At 35.9% G+C, this 24,382-nt stretch overlaps 2 protein-coding genes across 9 annotated transcripts in view; one reads left to right on the forward strand and one right to left on the reverse strand.

The window, feature by feature from the left end:
• Nucleotides 1-13,078, reverse strand: part of LOC121368087 (nucleolin-like) — a 32,802-nt gene extending 19,724 nt beyond the window's left edge. For 3 of the 5 annotated variants that reach the window (XM_041492634.1, XM_041492631.1, XM_041492630.1), the window contains exons 1-6: nucleotides 12,923-13,078; nucleotides 9,245-9,343; nucleotides 6,920-7,010; nucleotides 2,615-2,689; nucleotides 1,712-1,864; nucleotides 287-427 (exon numbers count right to left, since the gene is read on the reverse strand). In XM_041492634.1, coding sequence (XP_041348568.1) covers nucleotides 287-427; nucleotides 1,712-1,864; nucleotides 2,615-2,689; nucleotides 6,920-7,010; nucleotides 9,245-9,343; nucleotides 12,923-12,952 — 589 coding nt within the window. In that variant the 5' untranslated portion in view covers nucleotides 12,953-13,078. Of the gene's footprint in view, nucleotides 1-286; nucleotides 428-1,711; nucleotides 1,865-2,614; nucleotides 2,690-6,919; nucleotides 7,011-9,244; nucleotides 9,344-10,746; nucleotides 11,080-12,922 lie in introns of those variants that run through there. The other 2 variants (XM_041492633.1, XM_041492632.1) reach the window with 2 other exon arrangements.
• LOC121368090 (ubiquitin thioesterase OTU1-like) overlaps nucleotides 1-23,305 on the forward strand; it is a 50,026-nt gene extending 26,721 nt beyond the window's left edge. The window contains exons 1-2 of one of the 4 annotated variants that reach the window (XM_041492642.1): nucleotides 15,326-15,360; nucleotides 21,848-23,305. In XM_041492642.1, coding sequence (XP_041348576.1) covers nucleotides 21,854-22,783 — 930 coding nt within the window. In that variant the 5' untranslated portion in view covers nucleotides 15,326-15,360; nucleotides 21,848-21,853 and the 3' untranslated portion in view covers nucleotides 22,784-23,305. Of the gene's footprint in view, nucleotides 1-15,325; nucleotides 15,381-15,682; nucleotides 15,702-21,847 lie in introns of those variants that run through there. The other 3 variants (XM_041492643.1, XM_041492641.1, XM_041492640.1) reach the window with 3 other exon arrangements.
• Nucleotides 23,306-24,382: the final 1,077 nt, after the last annotated feature.

The raw sequence follows: 24,382 nt of genomic DNA on the forward strand, positions 1-24,382 counted from the left end.
CTATGCACATTTGGGGGGAAAAAAACTGTTGCTTATCAATAACATTTAATAGCTATCCATTATACACATGAAAATAAACCAAAAGTCAAGTATATTTATATAACTGCCATCATGTTAAATTGTAGAAACGAGCAACGAGTTGATTATGAATTTTTATAATCAATCACAGTAGTCAGATTATTTTTAATATATCATAATCGATCAGAGGAACATCACTAAAAATAATACAAGATACATTTACTTTGTTAGAACTAAACTAGTATTTTTAACTTGGAAGAAAAATTACCAGCAGCTTCATCATCGTCGTCGTCGTCATCGTCGTCGTCATCTTCATCGTCACTGTCACTTTCTGGTTCTGCTGCTTTCGGCTTAGTTTTCTTGGCAGATGCTGGTGTTACCATACCAGCTTTCTTGGCAGATTTTGGTGCTAAATTATAAAATACACTCAGGATGAGAATGACAAATGATAAACATATCTGTACTATTAGGGTGTATACTACCTAATCAAATCCCATAGACGACAATAGTAACATATGTGGCTAAGCTAAAACCTCTACCTGCAGCGTATCAAACATAAATGCCAGAGATATAAATACTACCATCCTCACACTTAAAAGTGAATCGGAAAAATTTGGGGGTCAAACTGCTGTTTCCGAGACAACGGGTAGCGTCTATGACTACCCTAGTTCTGCACAAAGTACTTTTTTTTTCTGTAATTATACAGGTATTCCATACATGTTTCAAGCACAAGGCTACTTGACACATTGGTACTAGATGAAATTAAATTGCATATTTTTTTTTACAACCAACACAATCACATTTATAATCAATCACAGGACTTGTGGTGTTCACTTCTCTCAAAAATTTGGTACACCTCGAATTTTGACCCAGCCGGAAGTTATTTGGTTTGGTACTACCATTAGCACATGTACATCTCATAGGTGATGGTCAAAGAAAAGTATATGCTCATATGTTTTCTGTATATACCCAGTTATATTAATGGTACTGAAAGAGCAGCGTTTTTCCCAGTTTCTGACCATGTGTGCTTGACATTGTTTTTTGTTGCAGGTTAGGGCCCGTCCCAAAGGGCATTAAATAGTATTTTGTTTGTTGCATTTAATTATTATTCTTTAGTTTTTATTCTTTTTAGTTTATTTTAATCTCGTTAGACAGGAGGAAGACACGTTTTTTTGTGTGTGTGTTTTTAGGGGTTTTAAATTTTATTTGGTACATTGTTACACTTTGTGATCCCGCCACAATGTTAATTTTTTTTTTTTAATTCTGTAATCTCTCTGAACTTTCATTCAGTTTCCCTTTGGATTATTTGTAATAATTTAGTGTAATTTAGATGACATTTATGTAAGAGATATACTTTAGATGTAGTTTATGAATTAAGATATATAAATTAGATATATAATTGATAACTTGTGCAATTTCCTTTGGAGAGGAATCATGTAACCGACATTTTCTGGTGCCTTGGTGATGGAAGTTAATACCAAGGCTCTTTAATGCATAATATTCAAGTCATTAGACCAGCAGATTAGCCCTCAAGAAAAGATCATCTGTATCACACACCAGGAATTTCATTACCCTAGTTCAATGAGGAACTATCCTAAGGGATGGTAGCGTCCCAGTTGACCCTCACCTTACTAAACTAGTATAAACTTTTAACACTTAGTGGGTTTTCTTTGTTGCTAATAAAAACAATTACCCGGTGTTTCATCAGATGATTCATCATCTTCATCATCATCGTCATCATCATCACTTTCTGGCTTTGCTGCTTTCGGCTTGGCATTGGGAGTCATCTTAGTTTTCTTGGCAGATGCTGGTGCCACCACCTTTGCTTTCTTGGCAGATTTTGGTGCTGAAAAATAAAATACACTCATATTTCATGCATACTTCTCACCCAGTTTACTAGAATACCGATTTCATTTAAATTAGCTATTATTACAATACTTCCGCACATTAAAATAAAATAAAAACTAGTCTACTTACCAGGACTCGTCAAAATATTGTTATTCATAATTTTAGACCAAATATCAAGTTAAAACCCCCCAAAACATTTAGGTACCATTCGTCAAAATATATTGTGTAATTTGATCTTATGTATTATGTATGATGCCATATATGTGGGGAATCTGGCAAAGTTGTGTATGGTCAATGTCAGTAACAAACCAGTGGTTTGTAAGTTTGTTGAAAATGCATTCCCTGTGCTCCAAAATTGGTCACAGGAGAAGTCACAAATTCCTTAAATCAGGGCTCGAACTTCAGAATTTCTCCCCCACAGCCTTAATTACAATTCTTTTTTAATTTCCATGGGTAAAATGACTCACAGCAGGGTCAAAATTGTCAAGTATGTAGAAATTTTAAATTAACAAATATTATACACTGGCAGACAACTTGCACCAGGTGTATACAATTCTAACATCCACGAGCTTCTTAAAAGTGCTGTCGATGCCCTTGTCAAGTTCGAGTCCTGTTTAAGGACATAATAGTGTGTTATGCATGTATCCAAAGTGAAATATACATGTGATCCATCGATTCCTAATATGGCAGGATACTTCATGGGAAGAAAAATATTACTAAGTTGCAGAAACCAGAAGGCTCAACATACTTTTCACTTTCACTGCTTTAGCTTTCCCAACAGAAGGCGACATTTTAGCCAGCTTCATGGGCACAGTAGATTCTGCTGTAAAAGCAAAAACAAAATTAGCATGAAGTACTTACTAACGTACACTTCAGCTTATTAACTTGTTAAGCAGTTACATACAATGTGATTTGTACCATCATTGTAACGTGCCAAGAAATAATTTTAATCAACTGTCAGTGTTGTCAACATTTAGAACTACATGCAGCTGTTCTTCCCATGTTATTGCACTATAAACTAATGCAACAAACATTGTGAAAAACAATTGGTATGTGGTTCTGTACGTACTCGGGGCTAGCTCTGTCACTTGCCAAATTCGCCGACTGGGCATTTTAAACACCGCAGGCAATTTTTATTTTATTTTATGGCGTAAGAATTTCATGTAATGATTGATATTTAGTTGAAAATAATAGTGGGTTTCTGCAATTTTAGTATCCAATAGATAATTTGGCAAAACTTTCTACATAGCCAGAGCTAGCCCTGATGCTATATTTCAACTGAAAGGCTTTGTATATTATGACCAACTAGAGTAAAAAGTTTCTTCCGAATGAAAAGTTAGTTGTTTTTTGTGGAATTGACAGAAGTTTCCTAGCTGAGAAAATGACATGCTAAAACATTTTTTTTTTAATATATATATATACCCAAGTTCAATAAAAGCTTTTTTTATTTAGTGTCCTGTTAGAATGGTCTTTATTACAATAGTAAGATTAAATTGGTACGTAATAAATAAATGTACTCAAAAGTTAAAGACTAACCCATAATGCTAAAAAGGTGATCAAATTTCTAATATAATAAACTGCAGTTCTGTCTCAGTCAAATGCCTCGATTGTCTTCAAATTAATTAAGACTCGTCATCGATCATCACAGACAAACCACAAGAATCAAAAATTTTAATAAAATTTTAAAATGCAGCTAATAGAAAATTTGGCAAAACTTTCTACATAGCCAGAGCTAGCCCTGATGCTATATTTCACCTGAAAGGCTTTGTATATTATGACCAACTAGAGTAAAAAGTTTCTTCCGACTGAAAAGTTAGTTGGGTTTTTGTGGAATTGACAGAAGTTTCCTAGCTGAGAAAATGACATGCTAAAACAATTTATATATATATATATATATATGCTATAAATATATATATATTATATATATATATATACTCAAGTTCAATAAAAGCTTTTTTTATTTAGTGTCCTGTTAGAATGGTCTTTATTACAATAGTAAGATTAAATTGGTACTTAATAAATAAATGTACTCAAAAGTTAAAACGACTAACCCATAATGCTAAAAAGGTGATCAAATTTCCAATATAATAAAGCTGCAGTTCTGTCTCAGTCAAATGCCTCGATTGTCTTCAAATTAATTAAGACTCGTCATCGATCATCACAGACAAACCACAAGAATCAAATATTTTAAATAAAATTTTAAAATGCAGCTATTGTGAATTTTCATGAAACTTTGTGGTGAAAATCCTTTGAATAAATTGTTAAACTTTTGAATCAGTGTTGCTTATAAATGTCAGTTTTACGCAGTACCAGTGTTTGTGCAATAAAACATAAAAAGCAAATAGCAGTAACCACAGCTTAAATTCAGGCCCAGAGTAGTCTCAAACCACTTCCATTTCTTATACATGAATGCAAATGTATTCTATGGTTTTGAAGCCAATTGAGACAATCTCAAGAACCAGACTTAATATTCACACATATTTAGCTTTGAACAATATTGTAGTTACCGATGTCTGGCAATACTTATGCAAAAAATTGATGTTTACGGATAGGACATATGGTTAAAAAGATAAGACGGGGGAAAACATGCCGCCTCTATACCACGGGTTACTCTATTTAATGGCAACTGTTCTTTTTGCACGATTCCACATACCACAGCCTTTATTACAAACGAGACAGCTTAACAGGCCCACCAACAAGGATCAATCCACGACTATACCAGGGCTTTAACGATGCAGAAAACTAGAATCCATCTGAACAAGGCCTAAAAATAATTGTTTCTGGTTTCCCAACAAACCCTACTTTTATGTAGTGACCATGAAATCTGCGATTGTTTTCTTGATTAGATTAAAAAAAACTACTTTAATTCCAACTTGCTATTTTTTCCCCCAAGGATGAAACGTAAAACTTTTTTTTAAGGCCCAAGTATAAACTGCAGTTCAGTCTCAGCCAAATGCCTCAATTGTCTTCAACTGGATTAAGACTCGTCATCTCTCATCACCGACGAACTACAGCCGTTATTCAAAAGTTGAAAAAAAAAAAACAGTACAGCAGTGTGTGTGTGTGTGTGTGTGTGTGTGTATATACACATATACACACACACATATATATACACACACACATATATACACACACTGCTCTTTACAGTTTTTGTTTCAACTTTTGACTAATATATATATATATATATATATACTCTTCAAAAAAAGAAACGCAAAAGGGTACAAATGGGTTATAACTCCGATTTTATGTTTCCTACCGGTTCATGCTTTGTGAATATAAGGTCATTGCATGTCCCAAACACATTCCCACGGTTACATTCGATAAAACGCAGCTACTGTACAATAAAGTTCCAAAATGTGAATATTCGCAAAAACGCAGCCACGTGCAAACCATGTCACCACTGCACGTGCGTTGTCTGCACGTGCAACATGAACACCGACAGTATAAAAGTGCAGGGTGTTCGCTTGCCTGGCCTCTGTATCTGGCCGACAGTTGACAATCCAGGACATGCCACGTCTCAGTGAACCGCAGAGAAACAATGCCATCGGCCGACTAGACGCAGGCAAATCCAGAACGGCCGTTGCCAGGGCATTCCATGTGTCCCCAAGCACCATCTCCAGACTGTGGGGACCGTTACCAGCAACATGGATCAACACGTGACCTCCCTAGATCCGGTCGACCACGGGTCACTACCCCCGGGCAGGACCGCTACATCCGGGTACGCCACCTTCGGGAACGATCGACTACTGCCACCTCCACAGCCGCAGCAATACCAGGTTTGCGCAGGATATCCGACCAGACCGTACGGAACCGCCTACGTGAGGTAGGAATTAGTGCCAGACGTCCAGTTCGAGGTGTCATCTTAACACCACAACACCGTCGACTCCGACTGCAGTGGTGCCAGATTCATCGACAATGGCCTCAACTGCGATGGAGACAGGTGTGGTTCAGTGACGAGTCCCGATTTCTGCTCCGACGTCATGATGGAAGATGTCGCGTGTATAGGCGTCGTGGTGTGAACGTTATGCGGCAAACTGGGTGCAGGAAGTGGACAGATTCGGCGGGGGTAGTGTCATGGTGTGGGCAGCCATCTCACACACTGACGGAACTGACCTGGTCCACGTGCAGGGCAACCTGAATGCACAGGGCTACATTGACCAGATCCTCCGGCCACACATCGTTCCAATTATGGCCAACGCCAACGCAGTGTTCCAACATGACAACGCCAGGCCTCACACAGCACGTCTCACAACGGCTTTCCTACAGAACAACAACATTAATGTCCTTCCTTGGCCATCGATATCACCTGATTTGAACCCAATTGAGCATCTATGGGACGAGTTGGACCGACGCCTCCGACAGCGACAACCACAGCCCCAGACCCTGCCCGAGCTGGCAGCAGCCTTGCAGGCCGAGTGGGCCACCATCCCCCGGGACGTCATCCGTACTCTGGTTGCTTCAATGGGCAGGCGGTGCCAGGCAGTTGTCAACACACGCGGAGGCCACACCCGGTATCGACTCCAGATGACCTTGACCGTGGTGGTGTGTCCTATCATTTACTCACAATGGACTAGAGTGAATTGTGAACAATCCTGCAACATTTGGTAATTATCGGACTCACCATTCAATAATTAAATCAATTCTCAAAATGTTACGACAATGTGAGTTTTATATATATTATATATATATATCTGCTATTTATATATAGATATATATATATATATATATATATATATATATATATATATATATATATATATTACTTTTCCTCTCCCAAATAGAGATATAACCTAATTTGCTCGAGACGATCGCAATCCACCAAAATGTGTAGCACTTGTCAAAAAACATTAATCACTGCTTGTTGAGACATTGGCTGGTTAATGGATTCCTTTTTGCAATTTTTTTTAGATCGATGATAGAAAATTTCACAGCCATTGTTTTATTATGTACCCTCAAATTATTTTCTGGTAGAAAACCTGACTCAATGCATTACAGTATTATATACTCGAAACAAGCCAACACAATAGATGTCAGTTTTTTTTAAATGACCTACCCTCTGGCGAATCATCTTCATCAATGTCAGCTTTACGCTTCGGTGTAGACTTCATTACTGGCTTCTTTTGAACAGGGACTGCAGTCTCTTCCTGTTGACAAAGGAGGGTATTTTATTTAGACAACACACAATTTTCATTAACATGGTGTGCCACTACCACTACATGGGCTAAATGATCAGTAGCAATGGATCTTAAACATCAACCATCCGATATACAAATGGACCACTTGTAAATGCCCACCGCAAGATTCAAAAGTATCTTACAGTGCCCAATAACCAGGGACCTTCAAACAATCCCAACTGGTAACTGTCACGGATTTAGCTGTTCCAGTAGCATTACACAGGGATGCAGTCGATTCATCCATTGGATAATTTGTCCACTACAAAAAATCAGTTTCGGACGATTCGTCCACTGGGTTTTTATTTCCCAAGTATATTTCGTCCACGGACTAAATAATGTGTACTACATGTACGTGGGGGCTAAATAAATTATTAGATATATTTTACCCCGTATTTTTTTTGCTGTGTTATAAATTTACAAAGGTGAAAATAAATTATATTGCATTAGATTACGCTTGGTAGACGTTTTTGTAACAATGCTCTGTAGACATAATGTATGTATGTATGCCCACAAATGACTGTCAGGTCAGATGTCGGGAATTAACATGCTTATATCAAGTTAATGTTCAAGCACGCTCGTTGCGAGCACGATTTCTGACTAGGGCCAGAAACTGTGTTCACAACGAGAGGGGTGGGGAGAGTTGTTAATCTGGTATTTAGGTCTGGTTAATCTGGTATTTATGTCGGAGAGTAGACAGGAAGGTCTGCCCCATTTTAATTCATTTCCCTAGGCCGTCCCGTCCACCACCTCCACCATAATGGAAATGTTAAGAATTGGAAAGTGGAGATTGATGAATGAAGACATAATTCTTTGGCGTTTCTATTTATTCGGTTATTGTTTGTTTCTATAATGTACGCCTTTCGTAGAATGTTTTAAGTATAATATGCCCAGTAAAGATAATCTTTAGCCCTTCCCTTTAAACTTGTTTGGTTTCTGTTTGCTTTACCAATTAAGTGTACAGTTGTCCTCTATTGTGATATTGTGAAGTAATTGGCAATGCAGTGATTTGTGCAGTTAACGACGAAATACCATTCATCGATTCTACACCGATTTAATTGATCAAAAACTTTCGCTTGTTCATTTCTACTAATGTCAAATATGTTAACTTTTGAAAGAAAGAAAAGTTTGCCGCATAACAACGGACTCAACACATTTTATTTACGGTTATATGGCGTCAGACATATGGTTAAGGACTACACAGATTTTGAGAGGAAACCCGCTGTCGCCTCTACATGGGCTACTCTTCCGATTAGCAGCAAGGGATCTGTTATTTGCGCTTCCCACAGGCAGGATAGCACAAACCATGGCCTTTGTTGAACCAGTTATGGATCACTGGTCGGTGCAAGTGGCTTACACCTACCCATTAAGCCATGTGGAGTACTCACTCGGGGTTTGGAGTCGGTATCTGGATTAAAAATCCCATACCTAGACTGGGATCCGAACCCAGTACCTACCAGCCTGTAGACCGATGGCCTGCCACAACGCCACCGAGGCCAGTTTAACTTTTGAATGACATTTGTTGTTTTGTTGAATTGGTTTTTAATGTACATTTAATTAAATTGGAATTGAAGACGAGTATTTGTTTTATTTCGAGGTTATTAGGCATATGGGGATAACATGTGATGAGGGAAGGTACAGTGGATAGAATTTACGCCATTGAAGAACATGACATTGGGGGGGGGGGGGGTAGGGGGGTAGTAATAGTCTTCCGACATGGAGGCTTCCCTATCCCTATTTACCACATCATGACATGTAAGATAATGTACGAGCCAGTAGACGAATCGTCCGTGGATGAATCATCCGCATGATAATGAATACAAACAGTTAATGTTGAATTCTAACTATTTTACTTTTTTGGTTATAGTATACCACAAAATAATGTTAAGAAACGATTACAATGTCAAAGAAATAACAATGTGTTTGGAAAAAATGCAGTCATCGAGTGGACGAATTATCCAAGGTGAGTGGACGAATCGTCTGGAAAGCATTACACAAATGGAATAAATGAATTTTTAATGATGCCCCATCACAAAAAACACACCCAAAACCGAGAGATTGACCATCAAAGGTATGTATTTGCACAATTATTTATACTAAAAATACAAATACATAATGATGTAAAAACAAGGTAAAAAGCTGCAGTGAAAAATGGAATTAAATACTACTTTCATCAACACAGAACCTGATTAAAAAAACAGTTTTACCTCTTCAGCACTGCTTTCATCCATGCTTTCTTCAGAGCCAGATTCTTGTGGTGGTGGGGCCACATCTTTCTTAGCCTTCAAATTAACTCCATTGGCAACCTGAGATGGCAAGTAATCAATCAGCAATGACCACCTCAATCAGCAATGACCACCTCAATATCATAACAAATACCAGGAAAATACATGTTTATGCTATAAAAAAATAAACACAGATTTGTTTATTCCTTGAATGTATTATATATATCCCAAAAGAAATTCCCAGACCGAGTCAAGACTAATTGGTCTGCACCAAATAAAGAAACCAGTCCATTACTTTAAAAAATATATTTAAAAATCAAAGACTCCTTCAAATTTTGTAATATATTGTAAAGCATTCAGAAGCTTATGAACTGCATTTTCCCAAAATGATTAGACTCATTTTTCTCAAGTTAGGAAACAAATCTTGGTGTCGTACCCAACCTGCATTTTCCTAATTAATAACAAACTGCATATAATCAAACATGGATTTTTAAAGAATACATGATACAACAAAAATACAGTACATAAAACAAGAGTCAACTAGCAGCCTATAGTTGGGGTTTTTAAATTCAGCAATTACCCCATGACAACATTCCAGTGAGCACTTCGGGCAAGATTCACAGCCCATGGTTCAATCAAGTCATTCAATATGCATACTATGGTTTATTTAGATTTGTTTTAAATGATACATCAGTGACATGTGGCTTGCACTCCTTTGGGCTTCTACATGTCGGCGATAGAAATAAGCAGAATTTTTCACTAGTGCACTTGACAAGTACATCTACAAGTCTACTTGTCCACCAATTCTTTTTTGTTAAGTTTTTCTCAAGAGCAAGGACAATGTTTTTAATGCTAAAAATGAAACGGCATTATAGATTTTTACCAGCAGATTATCACTTGTTAGAACAAACAGACAAGTGTTTATTTCAAACTCTGCATGTGGCACGTTTTAATGAAATAACCCGAACCAAACAATATCGTGATAAAACGATATAATTTTTTTTGTTAACCAGTCAAAAATAGTTTCATCCTTTTCTTTTTATGATGTATTTACTTAATTATTTAACAAATGAGAATTAAAAATAAAGTGGCTCTCAAAATATGACAGTTGGTGTATCGTGAACCAAATATTTTATTTTTAATGAAACGTCCCATACCTAGCGAGGACCTACAGTAATTACCTAGCAACGTATAGGACTATTCTCATCATTTCATTGAAAAGTTCATACACTTAAATTCAAAGACATTTTTGAGGATTTTCAAACATTTCCATGCTAACAATATTAGTGACATCAACTGTGAATCTTTGCCATACACAATCATGACATTTGCAAATTCCAAAATCTCCATGGACCATATGAACCAAGTTAAATTTAAAATTCTAGTCCCACAGAGGCTTATTAGTTGACTTAATTGTTGATTAGTGCACTGTACTACATATCCAATATGCACACCTGTACAAACCACCAAATACTACAACTCACCTGTAGTGGTCAACGATAGTGGTACTAGCTGCAATTTGGTTACCCAGGACTGCTCTGATCGACAGAGGCAGACATTTTGTATGGTTCACACCTCAAACGATAAGAGGATTTGACAATTCATAACCGGACACCCCTGAACCGACAGAGGCTAATAATGTACCCCTAATTTCCACAAGCCCCTGAACGACAGAGGTCAAGGTAACCCTGTGCTTAATATGCCTCTGTACGGCAGAGGTCATGGTAACAGTACAACCAATGGAGAGGAAAGACAACTTTGGTAGAAGCCAGTTCTTTTGTAAACTTCTCCCAAGTCAACATCCACTGCTTAGACCATCTGAAAGACAGTTTGCCAAATTATAATCTGTTCCATAAGCAGGTGGTGTGTACTTAGAGAACCAGTCATCTAATGATTGGGCTAAAATTAATCCACTATAAAAAGGGACCAATTTTCTTTGATAAAAACAAAAACAAATCTGGCTGTAAAAGCCAATACATTAGCTAAATTTCAAAACATTACAATTTTAATCTGTTGGCCGATTAATGATAGATCATCAAATGCTGTTACTGCATTTACAAGGAACATGATGCCCATTAAAAAAAAAAAAGCTGAAATAACCTTAAACAAACTGAAACTTAAACTGTGCCTACTTCAAGTTAATTTTTCAATATTTCAGATCAAATTAAATATACTTTGTTAAAATATTTATTTTAAAAAGCTGAATTTTTTTTCATCAAGTTAGTAAACAATGTTAATGGTTTTCCTTAGCATTTGTATTGGAAGTTGCAGGTCTAAAACAGGACTATTGTTTAAGCATAAGTGATTGATTAATAACTAATTTCATTGAAGAAAATGCTTGTACAATTTATGAAAGATTTTGGTTAATTTTTTGCCATACAATTTGGTGCGGAATGAGTTCTACAGTTTCCCCACATTTGGGGTACTGAATTGGCGATATCATCTGGGTATTGCCTTTAACACAACAAGCCTGGATTCAACTTGATTAGTTGAGCACTTCAACCAATCGACCACGTAGTGGATCAACAAGTGAAACTGCATTTTAATACTTATAAATCTCATATGGTGCATGTTGATGGAACGAACCGAACATCTACGGAATAAAATGCAGGTTTAGTCACATGATCATAATGCTTAATTCAGTCTTCTATGCTACATTTCTTCCAAAGCACACATGGAGAAAATTTTAGTCAAAAATGTCTTAATTTTTCAAAGGCAAAACATAGCGTGGAAAGTGTACCGCCCGTTCTCCCCATTAGTTATCGATCTAAAGAGGGATTTTTTGATGGGGTGTATATAGAAAAGTGGGGCATGGGGCCCTAACCCTAACCTATTATAAATGATGGGGGGGGGGGGGGGGAGCTCTTGCCCATAGGGTTAACGGATTACAAAATATAATATAAACATTATGTTGGTTTTATAAAACAAATGGTTTTAAAAGGTATTGTATATAACTATTGCTTACCCTAATCTTAACTTTCTAACAAATGTTTTAAAAAATGTTACGAGGAAAAAAGGAACTCTTGCTAGATAAACATCTGCCTGCTCTCCACTTGGATGTAAAAAGGGAACATCTTCCTAACCGTTGCATCTTTTTTCTTTGTTAAAAAAAAAAAGGGGGGGGGGGGGAGCACTGGTAAATTATCAAAGGCCCACAATGCTTTCCCTTAACATTGCCAAATGTTCATTTTTATACCAAGTAACCAACCATGTGCTTCATTCTTTGGCAAACAAATTCCTAAAATTAACCACATTTTAGTAATTTTCAAAGAAATGCTCTACATATTAAATTGGTTGAAACAATTTATTCCAGTATTCATTTACCAAGAAATAATTTGATGAAAAAGTTTTTTTTGTCACAAAAAATAAGCGTGTGGGTGAGAAGCCACGTGGTTCGCCAACCACGTGGTCAGTGGTGCATTCTTTAAATTTCCTATAAATTTAAAGAATAAAATAATATCTTCTTCTTAACGTTTTAAGCAACACATTATAACATAGAATCATATAATTTATGCATAACAAACCTAAGAGTGGTTTAAAATTAAAATACCATCATGACCGACCGACCACGTGCTCCAACAAAAACTGAAAAGAAGAGATGGCAATTTTTTCACCCTTTATAAAAAAACCTCCAGATTGTATCACTTCCGAAATATATACCTTAGACTTCTTTGCAACCTTTTTGGTCATGATCACTGCAGAAATAGTTTCAACTTAAAAGAAATTTAGAATAACAGTAAATATGTCGACTGTCTACGTCCAATTTCAACCTGCTTATGTAAAACAATCGCCCAAGAGAGAGAACACAACTGTTCACTGATAATGCTCCGCTTTGTCTGCCTTGTATAATGTGTGGTTAAAAACAGGGAACGACCAAGAACCAGGCAATCGTTCCCACAAGCCTTTGCTGTTAAACGCGTACCCACGTGGTAGTGTCAATCAGCAAAGCTTATATTTTAACTCCTCCCATCCTGATTATAAGAATAAAAGATTTCACCAGCGTTTTATCCAATTAACTTGGGGTGTCAATTTTACGTGACATTTATGGTCACGGTCATTATAAGGGCGGGTTCAAAGGCGAGGACCAGGGGTACCTATCCTCCCTACATAAATTAAAGCGCCCCCCTTTTAACAACTTGTTTACATTACAACAGGCGTAGCGAGGAGGGCACGGGGGCAATGCACCCCTCCCCCCCCCCATCGCCTAATATATATATATATATATATTATTTTTTTTACTGAACAAAGCCATAACAAAATAAGAATATGTGCACACCGACTTAAAATGTAAATTGGTAGGCACAGAAATTTTGAACAACACAAAAGGATATGCAAAATCTGCAACTCTGGTATGGAAGATGAATTACATTTTTTTTATAAAATGTCGAGGCCTTAGGCCTACAAAACGTAGAAACATACTGTATAAAAAAACTACACCAACTTAACCCAACATTTATTCAATTAACAGACACTGAGAAACTATTCTTTCTACTTCTCTGCCCAGCACATATTGCTCCAATCATAGGGCAGTATTGCTATGAGATTTTTGAAGAAAGACGTCTTTTACTTTCAGTTGCTAGACCTCCTACCTAATGACATTGTCACTTGTTAAATATTGTTACTAGTATATAAATTATAACTGTGCTAGGATATTGTAACTATTATAACATGTATTGTTTTTCGTTTTTCTTGATGTTGATATTATTATTATTCATGTCTGTATAATTCATATACGGAAATAAATGAATTGAATTGAATTGAATTGAACTAAATTTTATAAAATCATACATACACACACACATAAATACACACACACACACACACACACACACACACACACACACACACACATACATACACACACATACATACATGTACGTACGTACATAGTATACACACATACACACACATACATACATATACATATACATATACATATACATATACATATACATATACATATACATATACATATACATATACATATACATAGTGTGGGTTCCCCATAGTGGGTTGAACCCCTAATATAAAATCCTGACTTAAATGTTTATTTGAGCTGGTCCGTTTGCCCTTGTCCCCTCCCTAAAATATGTCCCGAGTCTGCTCTTGCATTACGCACGCGGAAGACAGCCTGGATCCTTTTAACGATTACATAACTTTAATGACCGATGGCCTTGGGCCAAACGGAATAAATAGATGTGGTTCCCAGTAGGCCCTACCCGACTGAACCTATATTAAAAACATATTAATTTATTGTATATAAATTAATGTATATCATATACAAAAGGATTAGGCACAAGTTATGCAATTTACGAGGCCCTTTCCTAATTATAGAAACATAATTAAATTGTACAATACTGGCGACTGCAATTTTAAATCAATCCATAAATAAAGTAAATGTCCTTTAAAAAAACAACCCCAGAACACACACACACACACACACACACACACACACACAAGTGCGACCATAACGTTTAAAAAAGACCCCAAACATTTAAAATAATAATAATAATAACATTAAATTGCCGACACACCGAGTCAAAATTCATATCACAAACAAGCGGATCTGATTTCTTTGTGTGTATAGTACTATATATTTGGGATAGATCCCCGTCGGTGGGCTCACTGAGCTATTTCTCGTTCCAACCAGTGCACCACGACTGATATATCAAAGGCCGTGGTATGTACTACTCTGTCTGTGGGATGGTGCATATAAAAGATCCTTTGCTGCTAATCAGAAAGAGTAGCCCATGAAGTGGCGACAGCAGGTTTCCTCTCTCAATATCTGTGTGGTCCTTATAACCATGTCTGACGCCATATAACCGTAAATAAAATGTGTTGAGAGCGTCGTTAAATGAAACATTTCTTTCTTTCGAAATTTCTAAAATACTCTTTATGATGCCAGTATATTATAAATAGTTGTATTTCGTATGAATGGAAAACAAATTATGTAAGGCATAAGGTCCCCATAGGATCCCTACCCTGGTTTATACGCAATCTTTTATTAAGATTTACGACCACCGTTGCTACAGCCACTTCTACACATGAACTGATGACGTTTTATGCATTTCCGCTTGTTTTTACTGGTTACTAAAAAGGTTTCGTTTTATTCCTAAGTGTTTGTTTTTTTACAATATTTTACATTAATCTGTTTAAAGTGCAGAATTATTATAACCTATTGTTTATGTCGTTTTATAAAATCAGATTGCCCGACTACAAAGAATAATTCAGGAAGCAAGGATTAATGATTTAGTCGAGTTTAAACATTACATACGACTTGTGTTGTGATGGCTCGGCTCATTGTAATTTACAATGAGCCGAGCCATCACAACACAAGTCGTGACAAAGTTGAATAACACGATAAATCCAAAGCTAGGCGAAATTATATTCTTTCGCAGTTAAGAAATCGGCATCAGCAAAAACTAATCCTGAAGCAATGGTAGTTTGATTCATCTAAAATAATTTTGTCTCAGCAAATAACCCTCCACCCACCCAGAATACCCCCAACCCCCCCCCCCCCAAACAAACAACAAAAACAACAACTATACATGTATATGTATGCAATATCTACATTGCTTTTTATGTCACTGTGCTGTGATAATACTACAACCTTTATTGTAGATCATTTGACCATAGATGTTTTGGTTGAAACTCTTATTGAAGTTGTGTTCAAGATGGAGTACGGACAATTGCTCACTGGACAATTGCTCACCGGACAATACCTCACCGGACAATACCTCACTGGACAATTGCTCACTGGACAATTGCTCACCAATAAACTGAGAAATAGGACAATTGCTCACCACAATTGATGATTTTTTTATCAATAAAATTATATTTTAGGTTATGGTATGTGTTTGTAAATGGTTGGGTGGGAGTGGGAATCTCTGATATTATCAGTGGGTATGGTAACCTCAGTTTATTAAACACCTTTAAATAAAATAACAAAATTAATTCTAAATCAGCTATATTTTAAACAAGTTCAGCACATCAGTTCAGCATAGAAATGTCAATTAAACACCTTTAAATAATATAAAATAAATTCTAAATCAGCTATATTTTAAACAAGTTCAGCACCTAAAGGTGAGCAATTGTCTTATTTCTCACTTTATTGGTGAGCAATTGTCCGGTCAGGTCCTGTCTGGTAAGGTATTGTCCGGTGAGCAATTGCCCTACATTCGTTCAAGATAAACCTCAACATATTATGTCAACATATAAATCAGGGTGTATCTAAAATGATAGATGAATTAATTTTACTTCATATTTTACGTGAATATTGCTGAATGCTGAAGTGAATTTTGAGGAATGAATAATCATTTATCATAAATTATGAAAATAAATTTCATGTACATAGTAACTTAATATTACTGCATTGGGTGTTTATACCTAAACAAAGGAGTCAGGTTTAGGCAAAAAACTGTATATAATCCGAATATTTCACTTATGATGTATGAAGACCAAATGATAGTGACATGGTATCTTGTCACAGACATTAACATTGTAAAAATACATAGATAATGTTGATATTTTTAATAAATTTGTGGTTCACTGCTATATTGTTTTAGATCTTGAACACAGTACATCCAAACTTGTACATTGCTAATAGCTTGTATTGAAGTTTTAACACAGGTGCTGTATGTATGTTGAAATTACGCAAACAACACCTATAATATATGTATATATATTATTTTTAATGTTCTGGTTTAATATTCACTGGATCACATACCCCAGTAACAGTGTGCCACATTTTATTTTGGTCTAGTGTGACAGAATCATGCAGATAACTATTAATACATTTCTCTGATTTGACTCATTATGTTTTCCTAATCCAAATGGTCAAGTTTCATGTATTTGTATACATGAGCATGTTGAGGATATTAAAGCTGGATGATTAACTTGAATAAACACATCAGTTGCACTGATTTGTTCAGTAACATGAACTACCAATACTACATGTATGTATCTGGAGGAATCCAGGACATTTGCCCCCCAAGACATTTGCCCCCCAGTCCAAAAATGGATAGGTGGACATTTGCCCCCCAGTCGAAATGATGGCTAGGACATTTGCCCCCCAGTAGAAATGTTGGCTAGGACATTTGCCCCCCAGTTGAAATGTTGGCTAGGACATTTGCCCCCCAGTATAAAAATTGGTTTAATTAACAACTTAAATTACTGTGTTTAATAAGTTCTTAATTAACATTGAGCTTTACAGCTCATCTGTTTACAAACATAAAACATAACATACATAAAATACAGGAGAACAGGCTCTGATAAACAAGAAAACATATGTCACATAAAACAAACGGCAAATACCTTAAGATAACATTTTCTTAATTTATCTGCTTGAAATAAATATATTCCAAAATTACATAGCTGATTAAACTTCTGTATGTTATATAGTTGCAATAGCTTAATATATGATGGTTTCTTCCAATAATAAAAGTTCTGTTATGTTCTTCTTCTGAACATATTGTGGAAATATATCAATTAATGATCAAAGTGAACAAATAGTGAACATGTATCAATTACTGATAACAGTGAACAGACATGTATCAATTACTGATCAAAGTGAACAGATAGTGAACATATATCAATTAATGATCAAAGTGAACAGAAAGTGAACATGTATTACAAACTTGCAAAATTAGTGTTAATTGTCTTAAAATTCAAGCATATATAAGCCTCTTTTTGTAATGTCCAACTTATTACATGATGGAGATAATTCAGAGCACACGTGGGTCAGAGAACATACTGAAAGATAGGTATTCCTACACCAAGAAGAAGTCGCGCAAGTCTTCCATATAATTGGGAATGTTCCAAATGCAAGAGTTCTTCTTGCAAAGGAACAGTTACAACAGATCTTTCAGTAAGTATAAAATATACTTGTATATTATTGTTATTGTTATTATTATTATTACATGCACCCAGCTGTACATATATTTTATATCTAATAAAGCAAGAAGTTTCAGTGAATATATAATAATGTTTAAATAACAAACCCATCTTAAAATAATAATATCAGGTTGTTTACAAACTTTTGTTTGCGTATAACCCAGATATAAGTTGCTTTTATTAATACAGAGACCGAGATTAAGTCCGAAATTACCTGGGGCCGAAGTTACCAGGCCCAAGTTACCACGTTCCGTATAAGATACTATGAAATAATAAACATTTCTTTCTGTTCCAGAAAACACACATCACATCAGCTACAACCCATAGCCACCCAGCTGACCAGTTCGCCATAGAGGCCATGAAAGTAAGACATGACATCAAGAAATGTGCTACAACTAATCGTGGAAATCCTGGTCAGATTATCACCGATACACTGGCACAATACCCTGTTAGAGTACGCGTGGCGTCTGAAAAAACTGATACAATAAAGCGGTATGTGAGACGAATAAAACGCGGAAATACACCACTAGAACCAGCCACTATCAGTGACATCCCAGAACTTCCAGAGGAGTACACATCTACAGGTGGAGCTGATGATCTCCCATTTCTCTTATATGACAATCATAACGCAGGACAATCTGATAATAGGGTGTTAGTGTTTGGTACTGAACTTGGACTTAAGCATATGTGTGACAGTGACAGATGGTACATTGACGGGACATTCGGTACTGCACCAAGGCAATTCAAACAACTGTTTGTTATAAGGGCTGCTGTGAATGAAGTGTATGCCACTTGTATATATGCATTTCTGCCCAACAAACACCAGTCTACATATGAGGAAGTGTTTGCAGCTGTATTGAACTCTTTGTGAAGAATATGCTCTTGTACCAGACCCAACCACAATCTCATGTGACTTTGAAATAGCCATACACAATGCCATAAGGTCCATGCTAGGAGCACACATCAGAATTCAGGGTTGCTTCTACCACCTGACGCAAAGTACTTGGAGGAAAATACAAAATGCTGGTCTATCCATTCTCTACAAGAATGATGAATCAGTGAAACACTTCTGCGGAATGCTTGATGGATTAGCATTCTTGGCAACTGATCGTGTCCAGGAAGGTATGCGTCACCTGCGCACAATTGTTCCAGAACAGCTGGAAGATATAGTTGACTATTTTGATGTTAACTATGTAAGTGGACCCTATAAGTCAACACGTGGTCCGAGAGGAATCTTACGAATCGTACGTTCATACAATCCAAAATATCCTCTCGAGTGTTGGAATGTATATGAAGAAACCATGAATGACGGATCACGCACTAATAATGTCTGCGAATCCTGGAACAATGGATTCTGTCATCTTGTCGGATACAAAAACCCAGGACTGTGGCACACAATTCAGTGCATCCAGAAAGATCAAGTGAATGTTTTAACCGAGTTAGAAAGAGCACGAACAGGAGATCCAACCAAGAAACGTGTACGAAGAGAGACCAGACAACTGCAGCAGCAACTAAAGACCCTATGCAAACAGATGTCCCAGGGACATATAAAATGTGATTTCTAATGTGCTTTCTAATGTGCTTTTTCAACATGTGCTCAAACTTAAATATGTATTATATAAATATTTATCTGAAGTAAATATGTGTGTTTTTATAGTATTTGTCCAAAATGAAAGTTGTTTTTGTTTTATGTAAAATGTGCTCAAACTTAAATGTATCATATAAATATTTATTTGTTTAGATTTAGTACACTGTTTCGTACAAAATTAAAATAAAGTTCTTCACTGCCCTCAATGTGCTTTCTAATGTGCTTTTTCAACATGTGCTCAAACTTAAATATGTATTATATAAATATTTATCTTAAGTAAATATGTGTGTTTTTATAGTATTTGTCCAAAATGAAAGTTGTTTTTGTTTTATGTAAAATGTGCTCAAACTTAAATGTATCATATAAATATTTATTTGTTTAGATTTAGTACACTGTTTCGTACAAAATTAAAATAAAGTTGTTCACTGCCCTCAATGTGCTTTCTAATGTGCTTTTTCAACATGTGCTCAAACTTAAATATGTATTATATAAATATTTATCCAAAATGATATATTTAGTGTTTTTGTTTCATTTTATCAATATAGTAGATAGCAACTGGGGGGCAAATGTCCTAGCCATCATTTCGACTGGGGGGCAAATGTCCACCTATCCATTTTTGGACTGGGGGACAAATGTCCGTATCTCATCTGGAGATAAACTGGTGGATAAATGAAAACATTCATTTTGCTTGTGCATTTTGTGAAATATCTGGTAACTCTATTTTTTCTTTTGGTGTTCTTTGTAATGTCTTTATTTTTCTGAACAAACAATAGGTATTTTGACTGTAGAACAGTTTAATATACATGATATTGAACAGGCAAGGATTGGGTTTATAAAAATGAATATACATATTAAGCAAATATAAAGTGAAAAAATATCTTTCATGTTGCTGTTTAAAATTTCACACTTATTACAACTGCCTCCATTTCCCCAGGGCTTTTAATTAGCACTAATGTGTGAAGTAAATTAAGTACTCTTAGTCTGCCAGAAGTAGAGATACACATCCTTTTGATAAGACAGTTACAAAGTGATCAGGTAATACCTTCCATTCTCCTACAGAAATTGTATTGCCCCACTTAGTAGAGCTCTGTAATCCTTTTGTACGGTGATATCTATATACTGGTGGTGTTTGTGAACTGCAGAAGTTGATGTTACATAAATTATTTTAGTTCATTTAATTAAAATACATATACATATGTTTTTCAAGTTGGTTTTATCACACAAACTGTTTGAATGTACAATGGCACAAATGTCCCTCCATTAACAGGGACAGGTTTTTAATGGATCACAGTGACTAAATTTATATAATTAAAAAAAAAATACTTATCACTTCCTAGCTATTACATGTAGTTGATCATATGGATTAAAAAACCCTAAAAATTTAGCTTAGAAACAAAAAAAAGAAGAAAAATCATGTTTTTCAGTAACAGGGACACCATAAGTATATTTTAATAAATTACTACTAATTACTTATAATATTTTAAAATAATTTCTTTTAGCTAACTTTGTAAAGTAAAGTATGTTTTACTATTTAAAGTTGTTTAATATGTCTTCTAGATAATTTTTACAGTCTAGTACTGTAACAAAGGTATATATTTTTAATAAAAAGTTACTGCTGTTAATTGAAGTCAAAAATGTGATTTGCTAAAATGGGCATAACTTTTGAATGGCTAGGTATATCTAAGAACTACAAACAGTTTCGGAAACTAAACACAAGTAGCTTTTTGATCATACCACACAAGTTACTGAATTTATTTTCTCAAATGTGACATTTTGCTTGACCTTGCCCCAAAACAAAAATGTTCATACTGGGAATTCTGTGTACATGGTACATGTAAATTATTTCCGTTTTCCTCCATATTTGTTAGTTAAGACTTCTTTTATCAGCTATGTAACCTACCAGTAATCAAGTTTATGCCACTTAATATTCACCTTTACTCTAATTGATAAAATAATATTAATTAGCATTATTTTATTATCTTAAGTGAATATATATATATAGATACATATATATATATATATATATATATATATATATATATATATATATGTATATTTGACAACCTGGATCTATTCATAAAACTTTTATCTTCTTCTCTCTTTAGGTAATCATGGATGGCAGACAGTTGAACATTCGATGCAAGTGGAAATCTGGACAAACATACCTCAGTGATCTGCACTTAAACTCAACTGTAGGAAACCTGAAAGAACAGTTAAGCAGTATAACAGGCATTGCCAAAGAGTACATCATAATTCGCCTGGGTTATCCACCAAAGATTATAGACATCAATGATGAATCACGACCTCTTACTTCCCTTCCATTTCGGTCCGGAGATACTCTCATTGTAGAGGAAGACAAGGTTGTAGCAGAAGATCGTCAGAAATATGTCGACCAGGCCATGCAATCCCAATTCCTGTCTGGAGTTAAAGGATTTCTTATAAGAAAGGTGGTTCCTGCGGATAACTCTTGTTTGTTTACCAGCATCAACAGCCTGATGGACAATGGAAAAGTGGACCCATCTCGCGCTCCCGAATTGAGGAAGCTGATCGCCCGTATTGTTATGGGTGACCCAAAAACATACAACGATGCTTTTCTTGGAAAACCCAATGACAAATACTGTAATTGGATACAGAAGCCCGATTCATGGGGTGGCGGCATCGAACTGTCCATTCTGTGTAGTTACTTTCAAGTGGAAATTGACATCGTTGACACGCAAACTGGAAGGATTGACAGATTCGGAGAAGACAAATATTACAAGGAACGTATACTGCTGATCTACAATGGAATACACTATGACCCACTGGTCATGGAACCAGTGGATTCCACAAGGCCGGTAGAATATAAATTCTCAACAAGTGACGAGTCTGTGCTGGCTCAGGCCATGGAACTGGCTTCAGAGGCCAAAGAATCCCGCCAGTATACAGATGTGTGTAATTTCTCTCTCCGATGTCTTATTTGTCAGAAGCCATTACAAGGGACCACAGATGCCGAGTCGCATGCTAAAAAAACGGGACATATTAATTTTGGGGAATATATTTAGCCTAGGGTTGTATGTCCTTGGAATATATTTAGCCTATGGTTGTATGTCCTATATATTTAGCCTATGGTTGTAATATATTTAGCCTATGGTTGGAATATATTTAGACTATGGTTGTATGTCCTTTGTAAGCACAACCTTTACTCTACAGTATTAGAAAAAAAGAGAAAAGATATTTGATCCATTATGTTTAAATTTAAATTTTTCTTTTCTAATCTTTTCATGTATTATTTATTGCACAAATTCACATGTACAACAGGCATTGCATGCTTATTTTCTGCATTACTGGTAAAATGTAAGCCAGTATAATGTAAGCTATTATATGGAAGTAGAGTAAAATTTAGTTGAGAAGCTTACTGTACATAATGAAGTTGAATTCTACAGTGATAAATGAAGTCTTGATTTTTAGTGAGGTTTATAGTCTTTGTTCTACCTCTACCAAAGACTTATTATTATAATTTTTTTATATTTTTAATATACAACACTTTGCTATATTTATGAAATAAAACATCTGAAAATACAAAACATTACTTTGCCTAATTTTATATCAGAAAGTAAAGTGTGTTGCTGCCACATTGACGGCAGCTTAGCAGCAAAGAAAAGAAGATAAAGACAGGTCTGTAAGTCCAATTTGCGAGTGCGAATAATTTTTACATGCTCATATACCACTAGAGTTTGGAGCATGTCTGTCCCGGGGCCTGTCTCTGAATAGCCAGGGGCCAATTTGCAAAAGTTTTTTTCTTTAACCTGAGAAGCAGTTGCACATTGGCCTTTGATATACCAGTTATGGTACATTGATTGGGCTGAAGAAAAAACATTGATCTTAGGGCCTACCACACCTTAATTGAAAAGTCTACCATTAAGGTACATCCCACCCATTGGAAGCTCAGGTTCTTTTATCTGGACTTGCCACAGGCTGTCTTGTCTGGGAATATGCATATAAAACATCCCTTGCTACTATAATGGAAAAAGGCGTGCTCTGAATGGGCATGTTAAACCGTATGACCTGACCTCGGTGGGAAAATGTAGCAGGTTTCCTCTCTTAGACTACATGTACCCGGTATATGCCAGAATTACCAACTGTTTGACAACCAATAGCCAATGGCTTATAAATCCATGTGCTCTAGGGATGTCACTTGGCAAAACTAAATTTTGCCATAGTCTGAATGACATACAATTGTGTAGTTTTTTTCTTCTTGAAATGTAATTTGGAATAGGAAGTAACTTGGTGTGTCCACAAATGGGACATTGTGGACACTGAAGGTTAAAACAAACAAATAATGAATGAAGGAAATGTTTTATTTAACAACGCACTCAACACATTTTATTTACAGTTATATGGCATCAGACATGGTTAAGGACCACATATATTGAGAGGAAACCCACTGTCGCCACTTCATGGGCTACTCTTTTTCGATTAGCACCATCCCACAGACAGGATAGTACACACCACAGTCTTTGTTACACAAGTTGTGGAGCACTAGCTGGAACAAGAAATAGCCCAATGGGCCCAATGATGGGGATTGAACCTAGATCGATCACCCATCAGGCAAGCGGTGTACCACTGAGCTACGTCCCACCCAAAACGAATAATGAACACCA

Source organism: Gigantopelta aegis, chromosome 3, assembly GCF_016097555.1.
Source record: "Gigantopelta aegis isolate Gae_Host chromosome 3, Gae_host_genome, whole genome shotgun sequence".
NCBI lineage: Eukaryota > Metazoa > Mollusca > Gastropoda > Neomphalida > Peltospiridae > Gigantopelta > Gigantopelta aegis.